At 38.4% G+C, this 26,471-nt stretch overlaps 1 protein-coding gene across 1 annotated transcript in view; it reads right to left on the bottom strand.

The window, feature by feature from the left end:
• Positions 1-26,471, bottom strand: part of SMC5 (structural maintenance of chromosomes 5) — a 52,150-nt gene that overhangs the window by 12,731 nt on the left and 12,948 nt on the right. Inside the window, exons 7-17 of the mRNA XM_009285267.2 lie at positions 23,691-23,852; positions 19,002-19,073; positions 17,842-18,097; positions 16,529-16,683; positions 14,712-14,825; positions 13,288-13,382; positions 12,952-13,084; positions 10,807-10,980; positions 10,503-10,672; positions 5,759-5,882; positions 2,647-2,769 (exon numbers count right to left, since the gene is read on the bottom strand). Of these exons, the coding sequence (XP_009283542.1) occupies positions 2,647-2,769; positions 5,759-5,882; positions 10,503-10,672; positions 10,807-10,980; positions 12,952-13,084; positions 13,288-13,382; positions 14,712-14,825; positions 16,529-16,683; positions 17,842-18,097; positions 19,002-19,073; positions 23,691-23,852 (1,578 nt within the window). The remainder of the gene's footprint in view (positions 1-2,646; positions 2,770-5,758; positions 5,883-10,502; positions 10,673-10,806; positions 10,981-12,951; positions 13,085-13,287; positions 13,383-14,711; positions 14,826-16,528; positions 16,684-17,841; positions 18,098-19,001; positions 19,074-23,690; positions 23,853-26,471) is intronic.

Below are 26,471 nucleotides of genomic sequence, written 5' to 3'. Positions count from 1 at the left end.
AGCAAGACAATTAGCAAGACTTTTTCAAACAACCATCGTAAACATGCAGGCAACTGTGCCAATTAATCTAATGAGCAGATGGGGCCAACAATCCTCCTTAAGGTTCAGTATGGGTCACAAACACAGATTTGCTTCTTAGGCTCATTAAATAAATTAAATACAATGAGTTGTTAAAATAACACTAAGGTTCACACTTGAACCACAATGACAAAATACAAACCCCATAAATCTGTTGTTGCTAGCTTGAGTTGTTTGAAAACATGTACTTTTTTGGCCTTTCCACCTAAGTGGTTAAAAAAACCCATCATAAAGCAACAAACATGTTGCTCTCTCCACAGTATCCCAGTGCCAAGACCTCACAAAAGGAACATATGTGATCTTCTCTTAGATGTACTAAGTGGGGTTTGTGTTTGCTTCAAATCTTAATCAGATATTTACTCAGGTATCATAAAGACTCAAGATTGCTTGGGAGATAAACACCATGAGTAAGCGTGAAGTATTGACAAAGTTTCATGGCCTCTTTGGCTGATACCCATCATTCCAATTTCAATGAATGCATCATGAACAGCACATGACCTACAAAAATGTCTGATGATTAAATAGAGAATTAATGGTCCCATAATGGTAACGTTTAGGCTCCAATTTAGTTCACTACACAGCTTTTGTACAACATACTTATTTCTATTTCTGTTTGGCTTCCTCCTTTTTGCAGGTTTATTTATTTTATAAAAACATGCAGCAACTGTTTGCAAAACTTCCTTGAAGTGTTGCGATGGTATCCTCATGGGCAGCTTTGGAGCAAGACTACCTTAACACAGTACTTCTGTAGAAAAAAATTTATCACAGCCAAAGCCACTAAGAAGTTGGAGGGAAGGGCCAATTTAAACATACTATTTCAAATAACACTTAATTTGACATGAAGCTAAGAAATAGTGAGTTTTCTCCATGAAAGTGCATCTCTTAAGGCAGAAAATAAGAAATAAACCACAGAATGTACAACATACATCATTCACAGGGCAATACAGGAAAGAGAACTTTTAAAAAAAGGGGCTAAAGACTTAATTCAAAGACTCAACTTGCAGTATACGGGGAAGCATGGCTTTGGCCTTCCATGTACGTGAAAACTTCAGATGCACTTGAAAACTCAGAAGAGTTTTCCTCCAGAGCAGTTAAACTTCTTGAAATTCTAATCACTGGGATTATTGATTTTAGGGGTTTTTTTCTGTTTTAATATTTCTAGAACCAACCATCCAAAACATAAGCTCTGATATGATTTCCTCTACTTACATGGTTGAATGTAACCCAGTAACGATGATTAACGGGACTGTAGCCAACTCAAACACCTCTTCACTAGGGAAGGAGGCAATTTTTGTTTAACCAAGAATTATCAGAATGTTTACCTTACAAGTCCTGTCTACTGATCTGACCAGACATCTACCTATGCACCAGCCCACGCTACTCTCTAAATGATGAAGACGGGGGCAGAGAGAACTGAAAACATTAAATAAATTTCCCAGTGATGATACACACTACTCACATGATGTTCACGGCTTTGTAATACATTCTTACTCCTTACTGAGCTCCAGCAATGAAATGATTTGCATTGGATTTTGATAAAGACTGAATAACAGCTGCATCATGTGAGAGAACTGATGCAACAGTGATTTTCCAAGTAACAGGTGCATGCCGGACCTGTCTCTGTCTTCAAGTTACTTTTTGCTCCTCTTAGGAAGTTCTCCTCTTCCTAATTTTCCTGCAAGTGATGATACCTATAACCTCAAGTGGTTTTCTAAATACATGCCAAAGTAATTCTTTTTGGAAGTGCATATCCATCCAAAATAACTATCACTTACCTTTTGAACTGCTTTTCAATTTAACAGCTTTTTTTTTTTGTGTGGATCAAATTGAATTAGCAGTAGGTTATAGTTAACCCGACTCTTGCAAGATGAGGAGAAAACTTGCCATCCTGTACTTTGACAGTTTTTCCCCAGTATAGTGAAAGATTGTACTACTACACAAATACAAAAATTGACCTCTATGCACCAATCCATGAGAGATCACAGCATCCTCTGCTCCTAGAAATGAGTACTTGTCTGTGGAAGTAATTCCACAGAGACTAGCTTTTACCTGAACACAGCATAGTTTCCTATGATCAATAGAAGGACCATTTATCCTCCTTTCTGTCCTCCAAAAAAGGCATTTAATTACAGTATGAGAAAATAAGCTATGAAAGAATGGTAAGACAGTTCTGCTCTACTCCAACACAGTACTTTCTGGTTCATCTTGAGCTTGCATCTCCCATGTAGGTTGGGACTACTTGTCTATGACAGACTCGGAAGAAAAATACTTCCAAATAACAGCTAGCCTTTTTACACACACTATGCATTATAATAAAAAGTTCCAGGACATGATGACTGTTCAGCACATTTTCACAGAAGGTTAGCTGTCTTAATTGAGGAAGGCAAAGCTCCTATTCAGCTTTAAATGAAGAGGCTGAAGTCAAACTACAGAAATCAAGGCTAAATATTTAGCAGTACTAATACCCATTTCTAAACAAAGACACAGAAGCATCCTTTTCTACACAATAAAGGCTTCCACAGAAGATGTTTCCACAGCAGATAACCCAGTATTCATAGAAATGGTTACCTCCACAGCTCTTAGCTGTACACTTGCTGCTTTATACTCTGATTCTAGTCTGTTCTTCTCAGCAGCCACTGTAGTGCTCTGAAGAACCAAATCCGCTTTGAGGATGTTCAGTGATATGCAATTCTACATAGGAAAACAGAAAATGTTATTTTTTTCCACAAGACGCTCAAAACTGATATAATCACTATCAGGCTTTAGAAACTATCCATTTTTTAGTCATAGCATACAATCTCACACTGTGTTCAGCTCTTCAACACTGCTGTCTGTCAAATTCAATGAAAAAGAAAGGTGCCTTATTGGTGACCCAAGCTCTTCAAGAGGTATAGTCCCCATGTACTTTTAATCTGTAAGCACATACATATCACTTGCAACCAAACCATTTTACACCAAAAAAGCACGTTCTCTTTCCCTACGCCATATACTCACATGTGAAATGTGAGAAAAGACAAAGTCATTTCAATTCTTTCTCAGAGACAGAATCCAACAGGTGGATTTTGGTGGTCTTCATCAGTCACACACAGGAATGGAAAAAGGTCAAAAAATACACACATAAGATACATGCCTCTCTCACTGACAATGCAAGATGACTGACCGGATGTAGTGTGACACTACATCCGGATGCAGTGTCTTGTGTCTTAACTGGAATAGTGTATGACAACAGAAGGAGGCTCTATTTTGGAAGTTTCGTAACAGGCCTTAGTGATCCCCAGAACCTGGTTTGACAACTTTGACATTAAAATGGTTGCTTCTTTAAACGAGTCAGCCTCAGGAATGGTCTAGAAGCTTCAAAAAAATCAGCAATATATTCTTGACTGTGTGAAGCGTAGCTTCAACCTCGAATTACGGGGCATTGGGAACACCGGTTTACCTTTTTTTTTCATTTGGAACACCGGTTTTCCTTTTTTTTTTTTTTTTTAAATGATTGGCATATAAATACAAAGGAATCCTCTCTCTCAATGAAAGGGAGGACAAGGTTCCAACTGTAGACCTAGGGGACCTGCAGGATAAGTTTTGAGAGCGTTAGCTTCTGACCACAATAGTGAACCAAGGTCCGAGATCTTTACTATTTGTCATTTCAACACAAAGTTTCTACAGTGTGAACTTGCACATAAGAGTAAGTTTATTCATTTCCAATCCACTTAAACAGTTTAAAAACAACTATCAGAGAAGTAAACTGAAAAAAAAAATCATAACGAAAAGAGATGAAAAATGGAAAAAGTTAAGATTATTCAAAGACAACAGTGCCAGAATCTGAAAAAGTGAACAAGACTGTTTCTGTCAACTGGTTGTAAAGTATTGATGTGTATTAGGTACGTGCCAGGTACACTCTGCCTTGTGTATTTGTGTAAACGTACATGCAGCCTGTCACTCTAGTTGACTGTTCTACACAAGCCCCAGAACTCTAAGTAGATCATATTGCTACCATGCAAACGCACAAAAATCCCATACATGTTTTAAATTCCTTCTGTGGCAGAAGACAGTATGCCTGAAACATACGACTACCTAAGTTTTTATCACTTTAATAGCCTACAGCTATTATAACTACAAAACCTATTGAAGAAAGTACAAAGACTCCCATAAACTTGGAAGCATTCATGAAGTTTCGTTTGGGGATAACCAGAAATGTATGGATTTCAACAACTTTGATAAAACATATAATGAAACATCTTTCTTGTATCAGACCATTTTCTTCTCTTCAGTATGTACTAGCATATTTCCTACAGCACCCGAAGTGCGAAAATTAAGCTGATATATAACTGAAATAAATCACTTTTGTAATCAATAACTACTTCAGGCAAATACCATCCATCCTCCCCTACACCCCTGGTATACTGAGAAATACACAATATGTGTCAAATCCATTTTCCTATACTGGGTGAAAAAGAGATTAAGACACTCCTTTAGGCAGGTCATAGAGCAGGCAGTAAACCACTTTGGCTGCACTTTACAACAGCAACACACTTGGACAGTTTACGTACTGGGAAATGGCCATCAAATACAAAAATCAAAAGCATATTCTAGTAATTCCTGTTTTAAATATAGAGCATTTGCACAAGTTTTGAAAAGAGTTACTTCGCAGTACTGTTATTACCTGCACAAGTTCTGTAAGTTCTGTAAAGTAATCTACAGCCTAAGCAACCTTTTTAACATGGCAGGTGTCTTCTGCCGTTCTTTGGCATTTTCAAAATTGCTTTGGCTAGCTGACCCAAAGTTGATCTCTGAAACACTCCAGTTGTTGCAGTCCATGCCTATCAACAAATAGAAACAGCCCACCCTTCTGGTATACTTTTTTCTTTATTTATTATATAAATACCAGCAACTGGTATTTATATATAGTGTATTAAAATCAGTCTCACTTCAAAGGTAATACTGAACTCTTTTCAGGGGTAAGCAAGAACACATTTCAATGTAAGGCATGGCAAAGGAACAACATACATGCTCAAAGTGGTTGCAAGAATGGCACTATTTCTTGCTGAGTGCCAAAGCACAAGCAGATTCCCTTGGAACTAAAAGTAACTGTTTCTTGTTCCTTAGTTATTAAAAAAACCCCTAAGAATATTCACCTTGTGGCAGCTCCCATTATTAATGCTTACAGGCTAAGCTAAAGCAACAGTTAAGTCCAGACTGTTTTCTTCTTTTCTGAGTTAAAGAAAACCTCATGACATTGGAGTCTGAGACTTGAGTACTTTTCCCATCCTAGCCCTCTTCCACAATCACGGATCCTTACAGTTTCAGGTCAATTTTTCACACGACTAATGACCTCTCTTTTTTTCAATAAAAAAAAAAGGAGATTAGGAACTAGGGAAGAAACAGTTCACAGAATTATGTGAATGGTTACACAGTTCATTCCTGTATTTACTGAATCAGACCATGGATTTTAAGACTTCAGTCACTGAGAGTCTAAATCAACGCAAGCAAATGTTCTACAAGTCGAATCAACGACAGATGAACAAGTTCAAGTTCATAAAGGTGTCAAAAGATGTTTCTCTTGAAGCAAGTTAGCTCGTAAACATTTATAGTAACACATCCAAATGTTGCATACCTCCTACTTAAGTTACAAGAATTGGACTTTTCACAATAGTGGAACACATACCAAGTTAAAAATACATACCTTTATGAGATGCATTAATTCAGTAACAAGTCTTGCTTTTTGGATATTTATTTCTTTGATCTTTGCATTTGCCTGTTGAGATTCCATCTCTAGGTTGATAGCATCTTGTTCCAGCTGTCTTAAACTATGGGAGGAATCAATATTTGATTAATCCTGATTAAAATAAATTGCACAAAAATAGAAAAATTCTTAATCTTGGTGATGAACCAACAGTTAGCAAGAACAGGAATTTGTATACCTAAACATTCCAAACACATTAGAGGCATTCCCAATCTATGCACTTTAAACCTAAGAAATTCAAAAGACAAAAAATTCATAATTAAAGAAACTCTGATTTTGGCTACTATGGGCATCACTCAGCAACCATACTCCTTTATTTCTGTAAATTTCAGATTTTAAAAAAAAAAAAAATCAGCATAAGGATGACATTCTTCTGCTGCTGCTAGTTCCTTGCAACAATACAACATAGGAGAGTTCAGGAGGTTTGCTTAATTCTTGTTATATATACTAGTAAAAAAAATTGTGTCCTCAACTTACTGCAGAAAACCAGAATTTTCACTCTTTTTAAGCCTCAAAAACACATAATTATGAAGAACTTCATATGAAATAATCACGATGTTTAGCGAGCTGCAAAGCATTTGGAGATCTTCAAAAACAGCCAAACAGGCCAAGATGATGATCCAGGAAACTACAAACCAATCATTCTTACTTTGATCCCTGGGAAAATTGTGGAGCAAGTCGCCTTGGAAAACAATTCTAGGGATGTAAGGGAGAAGGTGATCAGGAAGAATCAGCAAGCAGTTACCAAGGGTACATCATACCTGATGAACCCAATTGTAAAACAACTGGATGACAGGAGATCAAGTGGTTGCCATTTACCTCAATTCTAGCAAGGCTTTCTGTTAGGTTATCTGATAAAAGCTCACCTGCACACTCAAAAAGGAGAGACAATAGCAGGTGGGGGAAGACCAAATACCCTACCCTGGCTATCCCCAGGCCCATCACAGGAGCCATCAGCCCACGAAATGCCCATCTCCACAAGCCCGGAGGAGCATGGGGGCACCCTAGCAGGCGGGAACCCAAATTAAGGGCTCACAGAGGAAGGGACACCCTGTCCCAGGACAGCCTCAGCACCAGTGTCCAGGTGTGAAACCCAGCAAGATAAGTCAACACCACAGCACCCTCTGGACTGACGGCGGTTGTTTCCTGGGGGTATAGGAGACATTATGGATGCAACAGAAAAGCACTTTGCAACTGCACAGGACTTACTATTGGATATTCAGGGGAGAAACCAAATGCAGGGAAAGGGAGGGATCTAGATGACTTGGAGAGGAACAAGTGTGGGAAAAATGGAGGGATATGGGGATAAAAGGGACAGTTACAAGTAAATAGTTGGCTGGTCAACATGCTTGTCCAGCCATGCCCAATTGGCACACACTCTTCTTACTCAGTTCCATTTTTCACTCTTTTCCTGGGTGAGGGACTCTATTCAGCATTCATGTGTGTGTATGCGAGTCTAAATGCAAGCAACTATAGTCACATCACAAGTCAGAGGAGAAGGCCTGCTTGTCTGTGGTGCCAGCAACTGGAGAGACCAGAGTGAGTAAACTTAAGTGACAGCCACTGGAGTGGGACCACAGGTCAGAGGCCCATGTGTCCATGGTGCTAGCACCTGGTACAAGTGCAGGTATGCAAGTGGTGTTTGACCCCTAGCGAAGACCAAGCCAGACTAGCAGGCAAGTAGATGAAGTGGCCTGGGAGCCAAGGGGGTATGTGTGTCACTGAGGGTGAGACCACAGGAAGAGATGGCTATTGGAGGGACCAGGGGAGTCCAGCCTGGCTGCCAGAGACCGTGAGGTCTGCTGTTTCTAGGGGTGAGACCTGCTGGCATGTGTATGTATTTAAGGGTAAGATGACAGGGGTACTGGCTGTTGGAGGGGACTAGGGGAGTCATGGCTACCTCTGCACATTTGTATGCCTGCATGTCTCCGAGGGCAAGACCACGGAGTTGGCTGCTGGGAAACCAGGGAGTCCCAGCCAGTTCTGCAGGTGTGTGCACATGGGTGAGTGAGGCAGCCTGTACAGGCAACAGGAGCAGGGCTGCAGCCTCAGGGGTTTGCATGTCCCAGTACCAGCAACCAGGGAGACTGAGGACCAGGGGTAGCTACTGTGCAGACTCAGAGTGTCTGAACCCAGCTGTTGATGGGATCCACATTGCCCATATGTATGTGTAGGAGTCTCACTAGGGGAGCCCTGTCCTACTCCAACAGAGTAGGAACATGATGAGGCCACTGGTGCTGTGTTTGCCCAATTGCTCTGTGTGTCCACCTGTGCTGTGTGGCTGGCTGTATGTAAATACACACATATGTGCTGTTTAGATGTGCTCTGTGTGAACATGTCTACTGGGAAGACAGGCTCAGCCTCACTGCTGGTTGCACCTGGGAGCATTAAGCTGCATCAGCCCTCACCTTCCTCTCAGGCTGCTGGATCCAGACCCATTCCCCTAAGTTTTTCAATGCTGTCTCCCACAATACTCAAGTTGGAAGACTACAGTCTGGATGGATGGAAGACTAGATAGGTAAAAAAAAAAAAAAAAAAGTGGTTGGATGGTCAGGCTCAGAGGGTCATGGTTAGTCTGTTGTACTCTGCGTGGAGGCCAGTACCAAGTGGGGTCCCACAGGATTAAGTCCTGGGACTTGTCCTGTTTAACATCCCTGCCAGTGACACGGAGGAGCAGACAGAGGGCACTCTTGTCAAGTTTTCAGACAACACTAAATTGGGGGGAGCAATAGGCCTCCCGTTCAGAGGGGTCTGCTGAGGCTGGAGGAAGGGATCGACAGAAGGCTCATGAGATTTAGCAAGGACAAATGCCGAGTCCTGCCTCTGGGAAGAAAGTGGGTCTGGCAGTGATACAGGCTCGGGACAGACTGGCTGTGGAGAAGCTCTGCAGGGAAGGACTTGAGGTATTGGTGGACAATGAGCTGAGCGTAAGCCAGCAGTGCACCCTGGCAGCAACGAGGTTTCCCAGCATCCCCGGCTGTACGAATGGAAGCAAAGGCAGGAGGAGAGTGACTTTTCCTCTCTGTTCAGCACTGCACCCAGTTTTGCCCCCTGCCCCGAACAAACTTGGAAAGCAACGAAGATGGTCACAGGCTACAGCACAGGCCCTGCAAGGACAGGATGAGGGTGCTCAGCTTGTTCACCCTAGACAAGGGACAGCTTCGGGGCACCTAATAGTAACTCCCCACTATCCTTCCCATGAGAGAGCCACTAACAGGATGGAACCAGGCTCTTGTAAGAGGTGCATAGCAGAAGGATGACAGACAGTGGACATCAGCTGAAACAAGAAAGATCCAGACTGGATGTCAGTAGAAACTTTTTCCCTATAAGGACAGTCAAGCAGTGGAACAGGATGTCCAGAGAGGTCATGCAATCTCCATGGAGACTTGCAAGATGCAGTGGGATACAGGCCTGAAAACCTGGTCTGAATTCAGTGTTGACCTTGCTTTGAGAACATGGCTGGACTACAGACTACGTTAAGTCCCTTGCAACCTAAGTGATTCTGTCATTGTATATTTGAGAATTATATCCAGCTTTATTCAGATACTTATATCAATTAGAAACACAAATATTTGAAAATAGTAATACTCACTGCAAGGATTATTTAAATAACTTCTATCTCTACAGAAAGACACCCACATTATGCAAGAAAATTCGTAACAGCCTTGTCTGTAATTGTGTCAGAATTCTTACCCCTATTCAAAATGAAGAGTGTAATTATTTGTTCAAAGGGAAGTATTTAATCGATACTTGTTTAGGTAAAGGGTCCACCTCCTGCCTTCAAACTGTATTCTGTATTCTAGTAAAACACCATGACGATACATGTATCCCTAATAAGAAACCTGAGAGCAATACTTGGCTTTGAGGCTAAGCTCACATGCACACTGTTTAGAGCTGCTTCTTTTCACAGCAACCTGGACACTTGTGACTATACAGCAGTTGATTCTGGTCCCTCTAACATCCCTGCAGCCCTATTTTTCTTTTCGTTATTTTTCAACACTGTTTTCAGTTTAATGCATGATAAGTAACGCAAGACCTGTGCACACAAGCACCAGCACCAACTTTCAGAAAATGAAAAGTAGCGCGGCATAAGAACATATAGGAGTATTTGAGGGTACGAGGTCTGCTCGGACTGTGTTACAGGAGTGGAGGGAGTGAAGCCTGGCGCAATCTTGTCTACGCTGCCTTCTGGGAGTGTGAGCTTAAGTGAAAAACCTCTTGAACCATGCCCAGGTTCTCCCTTATGACAAAGCAGTAACAGAATAACTAATTGCAGAGGCACACAAAACCAGAAGATACGTTAAGACAAATACTGTGGACAATCAGGGTCCAATTCAATCCCTGACATGCATGTTTAGTACCATTTATGTACAGTATGGTATTATCTAGATATGTGCTACCAAGACAGAAGACTATGGTAATATTTGAGTAAATGAGTGCAATGATCTCTCACTGGAATCTTATGATTTTATTACAGGAAACCTTCTGGAACATTGTTACATGGTTTCTCAAATACTGTCTTAATCTCCATTTCTAAACACCTTTGTCTTGATTATCACCTGTATCTGATGCTCAACTACTGGTTACTTTGTAAGGGTAAAAGCACATTGCAGTAAGAGGAAGCCAAAATACCTTTGTTATTAAAATTGTTCATGTTTCATAGATAATATGGCTTGTTTCCTACCTATCATACTTCACACCAATTTTTGATTCCAACTGTCTCCTCCTGTTTCCTCTCTCTAAAAGCTCCTTCTTCTGTTGCCTGAGCTCATTGTCTCTGCGTTCCAGATGTTTCTGTCTCTCAAACAATGTAGTCAAACGCATATCCAATGACTTTAACGTGTTATTGATGTCCTGAAATAAAAGAAGACACACCACTAGCATTCTTACTACAAATATACCATACTAACACATGCAAGTAAGCTATGCTTATTGCACAATAAAATGGGTAGCAGTTCACAGCATATACAGCACAAATAAATTCCTACCTGTTGCTGGTTTTCCAACTGTCTTCTTTCATCTGTATCCACTGAACTAGTGAGAAACTGTGCCGCCCTCAGGGATGTGTTAGTAGAGAGGGTTAGGTTTGTGTAGGCGGACACTTTAACAATGTATTTTTCTTCTGCTGTGTATATTTGCCTAAGTTTGGTTTCTTGTATGACCTAAAAACCACACAAAAATATTAATCTGACAAAAACATTACTTAAGGCAATGCTTTTCAAAACAAGGAATAAACTAGCTAAAATCCACAGTAAAGAACTTCAGCTTATGCAAGACACTGACTTGTTAACAAGCCTTTGCAAAAAGATGATGCTGTTTAACACATCATTGTACTTGTAATTCAGACCAGTCAGCAAAGAACTGTTAAGATACTGTCAGAGTATGTTACCATAAGCAATTAAACAGATTCTGATTATTCTGATATTACAGATAAACACTGGAAAAACCTGTTAATATTTGTACTGCATCATGAGCAAGGACTGTACTTGCTGTAGATGCATAACATGCAAATGTAGCCTGCGTACCAAAGAACCAAAGTACTTAAGGAATTAATAGATGAAACCATAACGTGAGTTGTAATGCATGTACTTCAGTGAAGCAAATGTATCTGTAGGAAAAAAAAATTAGGTATAAAAATACTAGAGTTACTATTTTCAAATGACTCATGCCAAAAAGGGTATTATAAATAACCAAAGATTTACCATAACGCAAGGTAGTACAGTACTTCAAAAGGATATAGTGTCCAGTTAACCAGGAGCAACAAAAAGCCTCCATAGGACAACGTAAATTTGACTAAAGATTTTTTCAGTTTATATACACAGCACCAGCAATATTCTGTTGATTTGGTTCCTGGACACTGAAAACTGTGTTTACTTTGCTTTACAGCTCAGACTGTGGTTAACGACATTTCCATCCTAGTCCTTTTTCCACATGCTTAGCCCTATGAAACAGGTCTCCTTTTAAACTAAAGCTTCCTCTGGCATGTGTGAAACAAAATGTTGCAAACAAAGCATTTCTCAATCAAAAATAATAAAACCAAATAAAAAACTTTACACAACTGAACGGAGAGAGTGCCATGTGCAACACATTCATAATAGTGGCTCATCTTTGCCCTAGACCCCACAGAGCTCTGGAAAGGAGGGAGTATCTAAGAAGTAATTCTGACTGGTTTACAAAATGTAACTCAAAGACCTATTAGATAGGTAATCTGCTTCATCAGGTGATAAACACAAAGTGATAGAAGAATTGCAGTTTAAAGATGAAAAGGCTTTGAAAAAACATTAAGAGAAGAGCTTTTCATCTAGGACTCCCTCCACTTTTACTTTCCTCTTCCTCATTCTTAGAGCCTCAGAAACACGGAAGATAGGAAGGAGCAACAGCTATCCCAGTGAAACAGGAATTGTTCTCTATTTGCAGAGCCTGTTCCCTGAGTTTCTCAAAAAACAACTCTCACTGTTCTCAGAGAGCCCAAAGTAGTCTTCTGAGTTCAAAGAAGAGTCTACTCTCTGTACAAAATAGACAACAGATGTCCAGCAGACAGAGAAGTGAATAAGGATTTCAGTTGAAAACTGTCATGTGTGTTACCCATTATAATCCAGCAATGATGAGCTTGCAAGAACACATGAAAGACTAAGGTAGGGAGATTACTGCTAGTGGGAGCTCTTAGTATATAAACCTTTTGGATTCTTAGAAATAGGCTATCACATCAGTTCTGACTGAAGCTATACAACTGTATTTGCCAGAAACTGAACATCTTAAGGTATTTAAAAAAAAAAACACAAAAAACCCCCAGCTTCTAATTGTTGCTTTAAACAAGACAGGTCAGTGTTGTCATGTACTATTAAGTGTTTGATTAAAACTTTGCCCAGAATATCTCAGGCACTTCATAACACTGACTGGGAACAGTATGCAGGTGAAAGATATATTTAACTTTCTGTAAAGTACTGCATTAGATTGACTGGATTTGTTAAAATGTCTTGGAATATGTTTGTGCATAATGAACTGTTCTCATTTCTGAAGGCCAAATAAAAGGCTAAAGCAATTTTTTTGCTTTCTCCACATTAACTTGCCAAAGAATTTCTGAAATAAAACCCTAGATGGCAGGTGTGTTTGTGCTATTTAGGACATCTCACCCTTTCAATCATGTTTCTGGTCTTCTCTGTTCCCACAGGGACATCATGAACACGGTACTGGGAGCAAAGATAACTCATCACAGGATGAGGAGCATCAAATAACTCTCGTAAATATGAGAAAAATCCATATCGGCTGAAGAGGAGAAAAAAAGCATGCATCAGAAATAAAATTTGGCAGGTAAGCAAGCTGAAGTTACTGAAGGGTCAGAAAGAAGTCCTGCTAACCCAGAATTGAATTGGTGAAAATTCGATTTGCATAGAAAATTCTAATATATAGCAACAACACCAAAACATTGTATTTAAAACCATTCCTCACTGATATAGTCTGATACATACTGTAATTCTTCAATAGGTCTCGAAGGTAAGCTTTCAGCACATGATTCAGTAGGTGCGCATACAGCATTCACTCTTAGTTTCTGATGATCACGCATCTAAATATAGATTACATTGGATTATTTGGTAAAAAATAGCAGAAAAATTCACTATATGAAAATCAAGTATTTATTCTTGATTCACAGAATCAGAATTATTTTAATCTGACTTCTTCAATAGGTCTCGAAGGTAAGCTTTCAGCACATGATTCAGTAGGTGCGCATACAGCATTCACTCTTAGTTTCTGATGATCACGCATCTAAATATAGATTACATTGGATTATTTGGTAAAAAATAGCAGAAAAATTCACTATATGAAAATCAAGTATTTATTCTTGATTCACAGAATCAGAATTATTTTAATCTGACAGCCTCTGGAAGAATGCACAAAAATCCACTCTGGCTCAGACATGACTGAGTTCTCTAACAGCCAAGCTCAGTTAATGTCTCTCTGTGAAAATACCATGCATTAGAGAAAACAAAAGCAATCAAAGAAATGCAGAGTCAGGTGCTCAATCTAAATAGCCAGGCTGGATGTAATAAGGAAGCCCCCTCTTTCAGGCTGTATGGCCATTTTGCAGAGATAATGGCAGACCACTGGCTACAGAAGCTCTGAAAAGCCTGGTCCTAACAGGGCAGAAAAGATTGAGGATACAAATGAAAGACCAGTTTAGCTGGTTAGAGCAGACTTGCACTGGGTTCCACAACCATGGAGGCAAGACAAGCCCCCAGAACCTCAGATATCACCACTACTGTTCACATATATAAAAATGACTAGCTTCTGTGAAAGGCAGATGGGTCTTCAAAAATTGCAGGACAGTTTGTCATTAATCACACTATTCTGTGGTCAGTAGTGGGGAAGCATTATGACAGATAATGCCGTATCTTGTGGCTTTCTTCTCCTGCATCATCTGTCTGGCTCTCAAAGGGAACAATCTCCTTATCACTCCAGGAAAGAGCAGTATTAAGAAAATATAAGCCCGATTTGCTGCTTGGACCACTGTCTTCTCACAAAAGATGCCCTCTTGCCTATTTAATCAGGAGGCATTGGAAAAGCTTGATACTACATTTGTAGCTTCCTGCTCTTGTCATTTTCTTGTACACAGTATTTTCTCCTCAGTAATTATTGCCTTGCCAAGGAAGACAAAATTTATTTCTAAAAAGAAATATTTTCTTAATATTCCTGCATCTCTCTACTTGGTCTAGGCTTTAAAAAAAAAAATCTTACTCCAGAAGAAAACGTTAATCCAGAAGAAAATCTTTGAATACTTTGTATTAGCTATTGTGCTGATCTTGACAATAAAAACTTAATAAATACAGACTTACTTGGTAGAGTCCAAAGTTTAGGGCTTGTATTTAATCAATTTTTAAAATTGGTGCCTACTTGCCTCCACAAGAAACATTTCCATATCTTCTTGACTCTCAAAAACGAAAGCCCTCATGTCATTGGCCGAAATGTGATTTTCAACATATTTAGCATGTCTATTGTCTTTCATATTGACCTGATAAAGAAAGGTAATGAGTAAGTGATTTAATACAATTGGACTTAACACCCTCCCAAAACACTAAGCAGTCAGATGATATCCAAGCCTACATTTAATGAAAACAATGTTTAAATGTCTTTAAAGACATATTCCCTGTCTTTTTGCAACCAGTTCTCTTGGGAGGAAACCTACAGTAACTCACGTCATTCTTTTTTAGTTTTTAGCCATCCATATCCTTTCTCAGCATTCCTGGAGCTATCACTGCCTCCACCATACCACCTCCCCCTCTACTGCTCCACCCTAACCTTACAATTGCAATCACCACCATCTCATGTCTAGTGGCTTTGCTCCAGTACTACTAAAGATATCTCACTGTTTAGAAACAATTAACCTAAGGAATCAAAAACAGAAAACACCACACTCCACAAATTATTCATATGCAGTTCCCTTTGATTTGGATACAGTGAACATCACCAAATACAAATACAGAATTGTGAAGCCCTAGAAAGACAGATATTCACAAACCGATTGAATTATCTTCAAATTCTTAAAAAAATAAAAAATCCCCATGTTTAAGATGGATGAATCTTTTCATATCTGAATGAAATGTTAATGTTAGAATTCTTCAGTAACTCTCACTAGTAATTAGACATTATGTCACTATACGTGACATACAAAGGCAAAATTACACAGAACTACACAATTTAGTAACCTCAAGTTAGCCAAAGGCTGGGTACACTTACTAGCAATTTGAAAGCTAGAATTTATAAGTACGTGAGACTAACTTACATTGTATCAAAGAAAACAAATTCACCCATTAGTGGATGTTACAGAGGTTAATGAGGCCTTAAAGTAAAAGCAAAGGCATCCTATCAACACATTTGTAAAATTAACTTGATCTGGTCTTCCAGGAAGAATTGGAAGTTCTGGTAATAACAGGAAATTCTTGGTATTTTATACAAAACAAAAGTAATTTTGAACAGTTCTAGTGCATGCACAAAGCGGAAGAATTGGTATACAAATATTCAGCATTCAACTAATTTAAATTGTAGCAATACACTACTAAAATAAGCTTGCAATACTGACGAGGAAGAGGAGGAGTGCATCTTCATCCTCTTCACATTACATGGAGCACATATTCCAAGAGGCTGGGATAATGGTGGAGGAATGCACTAGAAAACCAATAGTCTCTGCAAATTTAGCCCTGCTATTCCTAGCTAGTACAGTGACTGTAGAACCAAAACACAAAACAAAACTAGGGATAGATTAGGTGTTTGTCTGTAGCTGGCTGTGCAAAGCAAACCACAGAAACACCTGGGGATCACAGTGACATGTTGTAACCGTTGCTGAGCAGGTTGCGCTATAGGAGGAGGTATTCAATTGTAACTACCACTGCTTTTTTAAGCAGCAAATAAGAACTACTTAAGTCTAAATAATTGGATGTACCTTAGAGGAAATCTGCAATGGGCACCTTAATAAAAGACTGCTCCTTGAGGAGGGAAGGGGAAGGAACCACCCCATCTTACTCAATGTTGAGTATTACTACATTGCCTACGGAATTAAAATCACAAATAATTCACCATGCTAATGTATCCTGCATGTAATTGGCAGCTCATTTCAAGATGAGTCTTGAAAGTCTTAAAGTCATTCTCGAAGTCTTGCAAGACATAAATAAACTAAACATTAACTGGTTAGAGTGATATGCAAGTAAGTTTTCTTACTTCGAGCATCATGGGTTCACAAACTTTTTTTTTAAACTTGTCTTTGTTCTTTCTCAGCCACATAAGAGCAGAGTGTGTGTCTCGGAATCTCCCTTTAAGATTCTCTTCCTTCATATTCATTATATTATTAAGTTGTCCGAGGCGATCAATTATTCCTGTAATTTAAGGCAGCTTCTTAGAGTCCATAACAAGTACACATTATAACTAGCATTTTCCAATATTTATTGACTATGCTACTCCAGCAATAGGGTTGTTAGGAGATTATAATCATTAAGAGTTTCTCCTCCCACAATCAAGATGCTGCTTATTCTAAAGAAATCTTAAGAACTATTAAAGCTTAAAATCTAAAATAAAATGAAGACTTACCCAAAGGATAATGAAATGTAGTAGTGCAGTAAAAACACAGAAATTTAGTCCTAAAAATATGTCTCTTCAAAACTTGTTCTACCTTTGCATTTAAAACCAAAAACACCCCAAGAGGAAAGGGGTAGTGGGACTAGGAACATGAAATCTCTGAGTGTTATTTCATGCTTGCAGAAACAAAATGTGTGACAGTAGACTGTGTGCGAAAGCATTTGCTATTCAGGAGAAAGAGAGATCAAGTATTTTCTGTGCTTCTCAAGGTAAAATACATAGCGTCTCCTTCCCTAGGTCACTTGGTCTGTCTATACCTCAGTTTCTTCTTGGATTCTGTGACAAGTTAAGTGACAGACAGATAGGTACGTGAAAATGTACTGCACTCACTGAGGAATATATACAACACCCCCTACCCACCGACCTATTTTTGAATTTTGTTTCTTAGAAAGAACTAATTGTAAATCCTAGGCTACTATAAAGAAATTTACTACAATTAAGGTTAGCTCAAGTTCATCTAGAAAGGACAAAAGCAGCATTAGTAGCTAATATACTGCCAAAAAGATCATTTTAAGCACTGCATCTTTAAACCAAACTGCTTTTGCTTCAGTTTTGTTTTTTTGTATCCTGCTAACAGTACACACCTGCATTTAACAACAGAAAAAAAAATAAACTGGCAAAGCAGTCCTTACCCAGAGATCAGAGGAAACTAATTTTTTGGAAGGATAGTTTTAAGGTTAATTGCCTCGTTTGAAACTTCTTGTTCTTTCTATTTTGAAAGCAGTTTCTGTTACTTTTGATAAAACTGATAACAGACAAGAGGACTGCTATACATGTAAGATACAACTATGAGGCTTGAGGTAGACATCTCAAATTATTTCACTACAGCAGGACAACAAGTAGATTCTGTACAGTCATAAAAAAAAGAAAAAAATCAAACAAAACCCCAAGTAACTTACTTCTCTTTTCCCTCTCTTGATTCATTTTCTCTGCTGTTAGATCACTGATATCACTATCAATATTTGCCCTTTCTTCTTGTAATTTTTTCAGCTCATTATTAACAGCATCAGTTTGTGGCTGAAGATTCTCACAGACTGCCATTGTATCGAGCTCATTCTTCCAGTCCTCTATCATCTTGTGAGTGTTGTGTATTTTCCTCTGTCTGTCCATTTCTTCATCTTTCTTCATTCTCAAAGCTTGATGAATTTCTTCGATCTAAGAATTTTGATTATTTCCAACATTAAAGGAGCTTAGTGTACAAAACCTAAGACAAATAACTAGGATATCTGTGCAACTGGTATTAAATGCTGATGTAACCATGCACTAAAACCGTAAGTCTGTTAGAGTTCCAATAGCCCTATGACAGCTGAAGAACTGCCAAGATTTTTAAGATTCAGGAACATTTAAGCAAAAAAAACAATCAAGCCTTTAAATCAATTTTTGGAGTTCTTTCATTTTTACAAAAGCAGAAGCTTAAAGATTAAGATCTTCCTTAACACATTTGAAAGTTAGTCTAAGATTGCAGAAAACCTGTAGCACAAACACAACGTGCAACATTGACTCTACACCCTTATACATGACCCAGTGCTTAGATGAAGTTCTGTAACTGTTTTACAACATATCATTGCTTTTTCTTTTTAAAAAATACTGGACGTTTACACGTAACAGAAGCAATAACCCTAGCCTCTTGCACAGAATATTTGAGGGCATGTTTAATATTGAGTGCATTACTGTACTATAGAGGCTGTAGCTTTTCAAGGAAAGCCTGTAATATATAGTATATATATACAAACTGTCTATTTCTAAGTTTGTTGCATCAAGGTAACTGATTTTCTGCAACATATACCTGTCCCTTAGTAATACCTGTTTGACTAATAGGCTTTTTAAAGATTCATTGTGTACTGGAGGGAGTGAAGCGTGCAAGCACTTGCAGCATCTTCAGAGAAATTTCCCTCTTCGCTAACAGAAGAGCAGACAAAAAAACCCCACATACCTGTGTTTTACTGCAGAGTTTAAGAAGTAGCATTCCGCCTAAATGCAGCACATGCTATAGCTAGTACTGAATTAATACAATAGCAAAGAAACACCAAAAAAAGTCACAAATATCAAAGACTATTACCTGTTTATCTTTCATCTCCAAAGCATCTTGCTTCTGTTTACATTTTTGAGAAATGTCTTTGATTTCAGCAGCCTGCATACAGTAAGATATTTAAATTAGATAGTCATAAATTCAGTTATAGTTACATTTGTAAAAAGCAGTCATATTTTAAAAAACATTCTGTATATGCATAACTAAGAATTTATTCCACATTTTATTACTGACAAAGTCATACTCACCAGTTTTTTATTATTCTTACTTGTATCTGTAACGTATATTTTCAGCAAGTTGTGAAGAACTGAGTAATGGCATATAAACTGTTCACAACCATTCAGCTATAGATCTGCAAATTCAGGCATGACAGATAGAGGAAGTCTGAATCTATCCTAATCTGAAATTAAAATAACTCCATCCTCAATTTCAATAAAAATGTTACATTCAGATCCTTACACTTACAAAACGTTCTTGCCTCTTTTTCCAAACCAACTTTACTAAGGAAAGCTTATACTTAGAGCAAGAAAGGCCTAAGTGCCTAGGCACAGGACAGCCAAAACAGAATTTGTCAAAGTCATTCTACCTCTGAAGTGCATTGTGCTAAAGCTGTATTCTACACAGCTGAGCTTGACAACTTGTTGGCTTATGTGTAGGCACCGATGTCTCTACTCTTTCTCTATCCTTCTCAGCTTCTATAGAGTTGTAGAGTAATATAGGTCAGAAGGGACTTCTGGGCATCACCCAGTCCAATCCCTTGCTCAAAGCAGGTCTTATTAGGTTAGGTTGCCCAGGCACTTCCACAGCTGAGTCCTGAACACAGTGGAAGTGTACTATGCTTTCTCTACAAATGTAATTCCTCCTTCACTGAACCCTCAAGGCTGAAAACAGTGCAAGCGGAAAAATGGAACACTGCAGAAGGATGGAAGGACTGTAAGTAAATTCCAGTGCAGACATGGAAACAAACACACACAGCATTCTCTCTGGGAGAAATGTCTTCCTACAAACCAAGTACCACTGAAAATGCTAAGATGCATCAAGAATGGAGAAGATAAAACTATGCAGAATCTTTTCCCTCCCACAACCTGAAACATGCACAAAAATTTAAGACCTTGACTCTACAGCTGTTTGCATAAAGGCAACATGGAACAGTACATCTTGGTCTTGCAGTTGACTGCAATGTAGTACTGATTCTGTGATGCTCTCTCCAGAGACCTCAGGCAGGCACTCTGAAGAGGAAGCTCTCTCCCAGGAAACTGATGCAAAATATTCACAAAACAATTCTGAAGGCTCTCAAAATCAGGACACTAGTAAGGAACTGGAATTCAATTTTTCAATTATCATTACATTTTCAGTTATCATCTATTTATATATACCTATCCTACAGAACAAATTAACAGCTGTAATTATCTTTATGGTTTTCTTGGTACAACCACAACACACCACTTTATACTGTCAAGTATTGCTAAAAAAATTGCATTACATAGTCCACTCTGTTCAAATGCCTTTAAAGAGCCTAAAGCAGAAACTATTCTAGGCTTCTCTCACACAATGTTATCAACCTCTTCCTACAAGATGGGCTGATTTCTTCTTTTCAGAATCTACATGTCCTACACACCCAAAGCACAAAATTTTACTAGGAATTCTTAGTCTAACCAAATCCTTAAAAGGGTTTTAACACAGAGGGAGACAAGAGAAATATTCATGCAGTGTCTCGATACATTAATTTCTTCCCAGATCTAGCTCTGCCTTCACTTTCAGTCCAGCTCCTTCCAGGCAAAATCTGTAACACCATGCCTGGCTTTTTGCCAACAAAGTGTAAACAAGACATAACGAAGAGGTGGTTTATCTCTGCTCTCACATATATATCCTCAAGCCAAGAGCATGATCTCTGGAAGCAGTCAGAATTAGTTATTTGATAATGGATACAAGCCTGGATCAAAGGGCCTGAAGACAATTATGTTCCCTACAGTTCTGTGTGTCCGAAATAGAGAGGACTTAAAATGGTAAGCCACTTTCCCTTAACGTCAAATTGAAATTTGGCTTGAAAAAAAACCCAACTTTTGGGCCAACAATAGAGTTATGTTGCTTTTATAATAAAATCATTCATTAATCAACTCCTGCTGGCTTACAGCATAATTATCTGCTAAATGCTCACCAAATGCTTGCATCTACAAAGATAAAATTCTAAGCTACAATAAATTCAAGCAGTTATCTATGAAAAAGTGAAGAACTAATGAAGTAGTAGCAATTTAAGCAATTTTAAGGTATGGTACTTAAAAGCCTTGAGGTTTTGCCTTAGGTCAAAACTACCTCCTGACAGTGCAAGCAGCACTGATTCTCCTTCAAAAGAACTTCATTTTCACAGCCCAGCTAAGAAGGTATGTGGGAGGGAAATGGATTTCAGTACCCAAAAAAGAGCTACTGCCACAGAAGTTCAAAAAGTTCACCTCTAACTTCTTGATAACTTGCCTGATGTCATATAAATTGTTCATGCCATAACCAGGTATATAATACATTCCCTTAAGCCTTTTTCCACGATTTTGGACTCTATGGAGGCTTCTTCAAGATTAATCATTCAAATTAGACTTGGATATATCATTTAACATCAGAACAAAACTCAGGTTTGGAAATGTCATTATAATTATATACAACACAGTATCAGCTATACATTACAATCAAAATAATGTTAAATAATCACTGGAAAGCAGTATTAGAATATCTCAGTAAGTCTTCTATAAATTGTTTCAAATGTAGCATCCTTCCTTCTTCCCATCTTTTTGGCTTCTGGAATATCGTAGAACAAAATGCACCTAATACACTCTCTGGGCCCAGAGAATGGGCACAATTCAGCATACTGAACTCCATTAAACTCCAGTACTCCATACTCATTAAACACCAGTTCAGCATACAGTTAACACTGTGAATGTTTAGTGTGTGAAAGCCTTACTCCACAAGTTTAGATTGAGCAGAAAAGTATGTTGATTCAAGAGTATGAGTCAATCAGCTAGTACATTCCCCCAGTTTTTCTTTCACAGTTCTGTAGCAAATAGCCTATGCTGAGAACGCTCCCTGCAAGTTAGAACTAAAATGCTTACTGTTTTGTCCTAGGTTTCTCATACAGAGTATAACTCATACTAGCAGAGGATAACTTTTATATTGATATAGCCCAACACTTCTAAGAATTGTGGTAGCAACTGTTCAGTAGAATTCTTTCCTGTTTGAAAAAATATATTAGTATAATATTAATTAAAATGAAAGATACGAGTAAAACCTAGCAGGATAATACCAAGCGGTGAAAACAAAGCTTAGCACTTCACAACCATGAAGGCCCTTACTGCATTATGAAAATTAATTTCAAGCTTCCAGCCGTTAACTTTCCTTTAAGGAAGTACACTTACTCTTAAACAACAACAAAAACCCACAAAACAAAAAAAAACCCAACCACACCCAAAAAAGCCCACTTCAATAAAACTGCAACATTTTTAAACACTTAGGTATTCTGAATCACAGTATAATAAACTCTTGCAGTACTGTGGAGCACAAAATTCAGAGGGTACATTTAGCAAAGGGCTTTCTTAATAATAATAATGTACTTGGGAAAGTAGTATTGCCTGGTACAGTTTACATCACAACAAAACCACAAGTGGTGTGAACAACAATCTGGTTTTTGTTTGTCTGGTCTTTCTGGTTTGTTTTTGTTTTTGGTTTTTTTGTGGGGTTTTTTTGTTTGGAGGGGGAGGTGTTTGTTTGTTTTAAAGAAAGCACATGGATGGTGTATTAGCTCACAGTGCACTAGATGCCACTGAAGTTTCAGACCCTGACTCTACAAGATGCTTCACGACAGCAGTCCTCTATAGGTGTCACACGTGTCTCCACACTAAGGCCTTTGATCTGATCAGTTATCTTCAAACAGAACTCACTGCAGCAAATATTCTTATGTTATCATTTAACTTTGGTTTTCCATTTAAAATTTATGCAGCCTATGCATACAATGGCTTCTGCAGCCTGAATAGTACATGATAGTTAAAATCCTGCGGAGAATTACAGTACTTTACTATTTCTGTATGACAAATAGTGATTTTCCATATTCCCAGAGACAGCAGCTATTCAAAAAACAGATAGTAAGCTGTAAGGCAGGTTAGGTTTTCTGTTATGCATAAAAGTATTCGCAACTGATGGAGGATTACTGCCTAATAAAAAAAATTATACCCTACTTATGGAATTAGGTTAAATATTAGAGGAACTCTTTTAGGCCAGAGAAGTTGTAGTTTAGCTTAAATTAACCACCCAAACTGGCTACATTTTAATAAGATAAACAGAGAATCCACAAACCCAAACTACAGAACAGATGAAAAAGACAACTAATTCAACATAAGTATCTAACTTAGGGAAACTGTAACATTATATCCCTGAGGACTTTGAAGGTTCTATGAAGAAAATAGTAAAATTTGCATGCTCTTATAATACCAAGAGAGTGGACTTTCAGAGTTGCTACTGAAGGCTTACTAAGAAATATATTCCTTGAGTTTCACTGCTTTTAATGGAACAGAGACATGGAGAAGGCAGCAAGAACCAAGCGCATGAGTACTTCAGAAAAATTTCTTCTGAAACATCATTACGGCACACTAGAAAGAGGTTATTGCTTTACACTTTACAAAGCTGAACACAGAACACCTGAAATACGACACACGTTAACTGAGAACTTAAAATACCTACCTTATCTCTGATGTTCATATCCAGACTCTTAAAATATTCTTCAGTTTCTTGGATTTTTTTGGTCACTGGCGTCTGCATTTCTTTCATCTTCTTCAGTTCTTCCTTGGCTTGATCTCGGCTTTGTTTCACTTCCTCATGCTGCTGACGAACATTTTCATATTCCTTGGAGGTGTTGAAAGTAAAATAATTAAAGTCTTGTGTACTATTCCAGTATTTTATACTGCTCTAACATTTTATTTAATTGTACATGAGTTTTAGGAGAACAATCTCATTCAGAAGCTAGTATTAGAGCAACTACTTAAGTAATCCTCCTGTTACTAGTCACTCTGACTTGGAGATGTAGGGATCATTCAGTCCCCAGTGAACAAGCACACACATTTAATGGTTCTTAAATAATATGCAATTCAAGTAGCAGAAGAAACGACCAATTTGTCTGCCATTACCTTGCCTCTAAGTCCATCTGGGATCGGTGTGGAAAAAGTAATTCTTTAGCCCCTTCTGTCCATAGTTTGAGCACTACTTAGGCAGAAGTCCTCAAGCTAAGGAGCAAATAACCACAGAAAACTTCAGGAGAAAGAAAAGGAAGGAGCTGGACAGATCATCAGAGCCAGTAACAGACATAACCCTGAAGTAAACCAAGGAGAGAGACAGAGCGGAACAGAACTTTGGAAAACAAACAAAGACTCCACCATACACCACAAATACCAGAGAAGTCAGTATCTAGGGAGTTTAACTGGAGATGCATTCCTGAGAAGAAAGAGATGGTAAGCAGTGTGGTGACCAAGAACCTCCACCTCAAGAAGGTGGGAATTTTGGAGAGAAAGTAGTTTAGGCTGAGAGTCATTAGTAGTGACTTTTTCTGTATTACGCTCTCTGGAGAAAAAAGAACAACATCAAAAAAACCCCAACCAAAACAAACAAACAAACAGAACATGACCTTCAAAGACTGTTAAGGGTTCATGAGAAAAAAAGGTAACTCAGAGGACCAGAGGGAGGAAGAGCAGATACATGTACGTGGGGGTGCAGAGGAAGGGAAAGCTGTTGGATTTGGCAGGCACTAAAGAAAGCCCCTGGTTTAGAGCATATGCCTGGATTATTCCAAGCTTTGGAGCATTAATAAAGTAATTGGAGCATTAATAAAGTAATTAAAATAGCCTGCAAGCTCTATCTGTAACAGCTAACTTTGTTTTATCTGCTACCACTTTTTCCTAGTTAGTTACTTAGTTACCCTGCTTGTAAACACACACTATTAATCACAGATCAATCAACTTAGGCTATTAAATCCAAATTCTTTCTTCATAGTATCTTTTTCATAAAGCCAAAAAGTATTTGGAGAAAGCTTCTGTAATTCTATGATGTGGAGTACAATCAGTAACCACCATTACAAAGTTACAGAGGTAAAGCAATTATACTTCCACTTAGCTGATAGAATAAGCTTAAAAAGTTTAGCTTTGCTCTAAATAAGGTATTATATTTCAAGGCTAAAGTAAATGCACACACATATGACTACACCTCATTTCTTCAGATACAAAGTACAGGCAAGTTTCCCTAGAAATTGTCATGACATGGTTTTTACACAGCAAATCCATTTAACACTGTAAGAAAACCTGACTTTCACTAGACCTCTGTATTTCGGTAACCTTTAAGCAAATAAGATGCTTGTAATTATCACTTAGCTGCAGAACTCCCAAAGGATTTCAGCCCTCCCAAGAGATATTTGCACCTAAACTACATAACAAAGCTTTTCTCAGTTGTGAATGGAAGAGGAGGAAAAGAAGATTGGACACAGCTTGGTCAAAACACATTTTCAGAATTACGTGTTTTCAGGACATTTACAGCAGAAGGAACAGCACCTACTGCTATACTACCTTAAAACAGTATACCTTATGGTACTCTGTACTACCTTAAGCTTAAGCTTGGAGGTGTAAGAAACCTCTTTTCTTTCAGACCCTACAAAAGAAGGGCTATCTATCTCAGAAAAACTGTAGCTCCTTAAATTTGCTCACTGATTGTAGATGACACAATCATTTGATGGAAGTCCCATTAAGGTACAGACAAGAACATAAAAAGTCCCCTAAATCCTTGAGTCCAAATCTTTAACGTTGTATTCCCAGAGTCCATTTTATGGAATTTAAAGCAGATGCTCAAAAGCCTAGCAGACATAGACATATATAAAAATAGTGTATAATTCTCCACAAACAAAAGCAGCTCACACTTACTAGAAAAAACACTTGACTAGAAAAGTGTTCCTCAGGTGAAGAACAGTGGAGTCTTCAGAATAAAAACACAGTTCTACAGCGGTCAAATAGTAAAACAAGTTCAGCACTAGACTTCCTCTTTTCCACTAGTATCAAGATTGTGGGGTTTTTCGTATTTCAGCTGACCTGTTTTCAGCTGACCGTCATCTCCATTTTGTAACACACTGCAGCATTTATACATCTGCCTCCTGGCTGACTTGGAGCTATTCTGTTTTGTTACAGGGGCAATTCTAAACAGCTAGGTATGTTTGGTCTACAAGTAGAAACCTATGTTTTGGGGAGCATAGGGTAGGGGGAAGATCCACAGAAGGAAGAATAAACTCCCATGCTACTCTCAACTTTGGTGAACCCAATTTTAAGACAAAAACATTTATTCTTAGGATTAGAGAGTGCTAGGTCATATGACAAAGAAAAACATCCTTGTAAAAGAATGCATTTATTCTTTTAGAGAGAGCTTGATATTTTCGTAGAATAGTTTGGGTTGGAAGGGACCTCTAAAGGTCATCTAGTCCAACCCCCCCCT

Source organism: Aptenodytes forsteri, unplaced genomic scaffold, assembly GCF_000699145.1.
Source record: "Aptenodytes forsteri isolate BGI_AS27 unplaced genomic scaffold, ASM69914v1 Scaffold151, whole genome shotgun sequence".
Classification (NCBI taxonomy): domain Eukaryota; kingdom Metazoa; phylum Chordata; class Aves; order Sphenisciformes; family Spheniscidae; genus Aptenodytes; species Aptenodytes forsteri.
The sequence above is the reverse complement of the archived record's forward strand: the minus strand, read 5'-3'. Positions and strand labels throughout refer to the sequence as shown.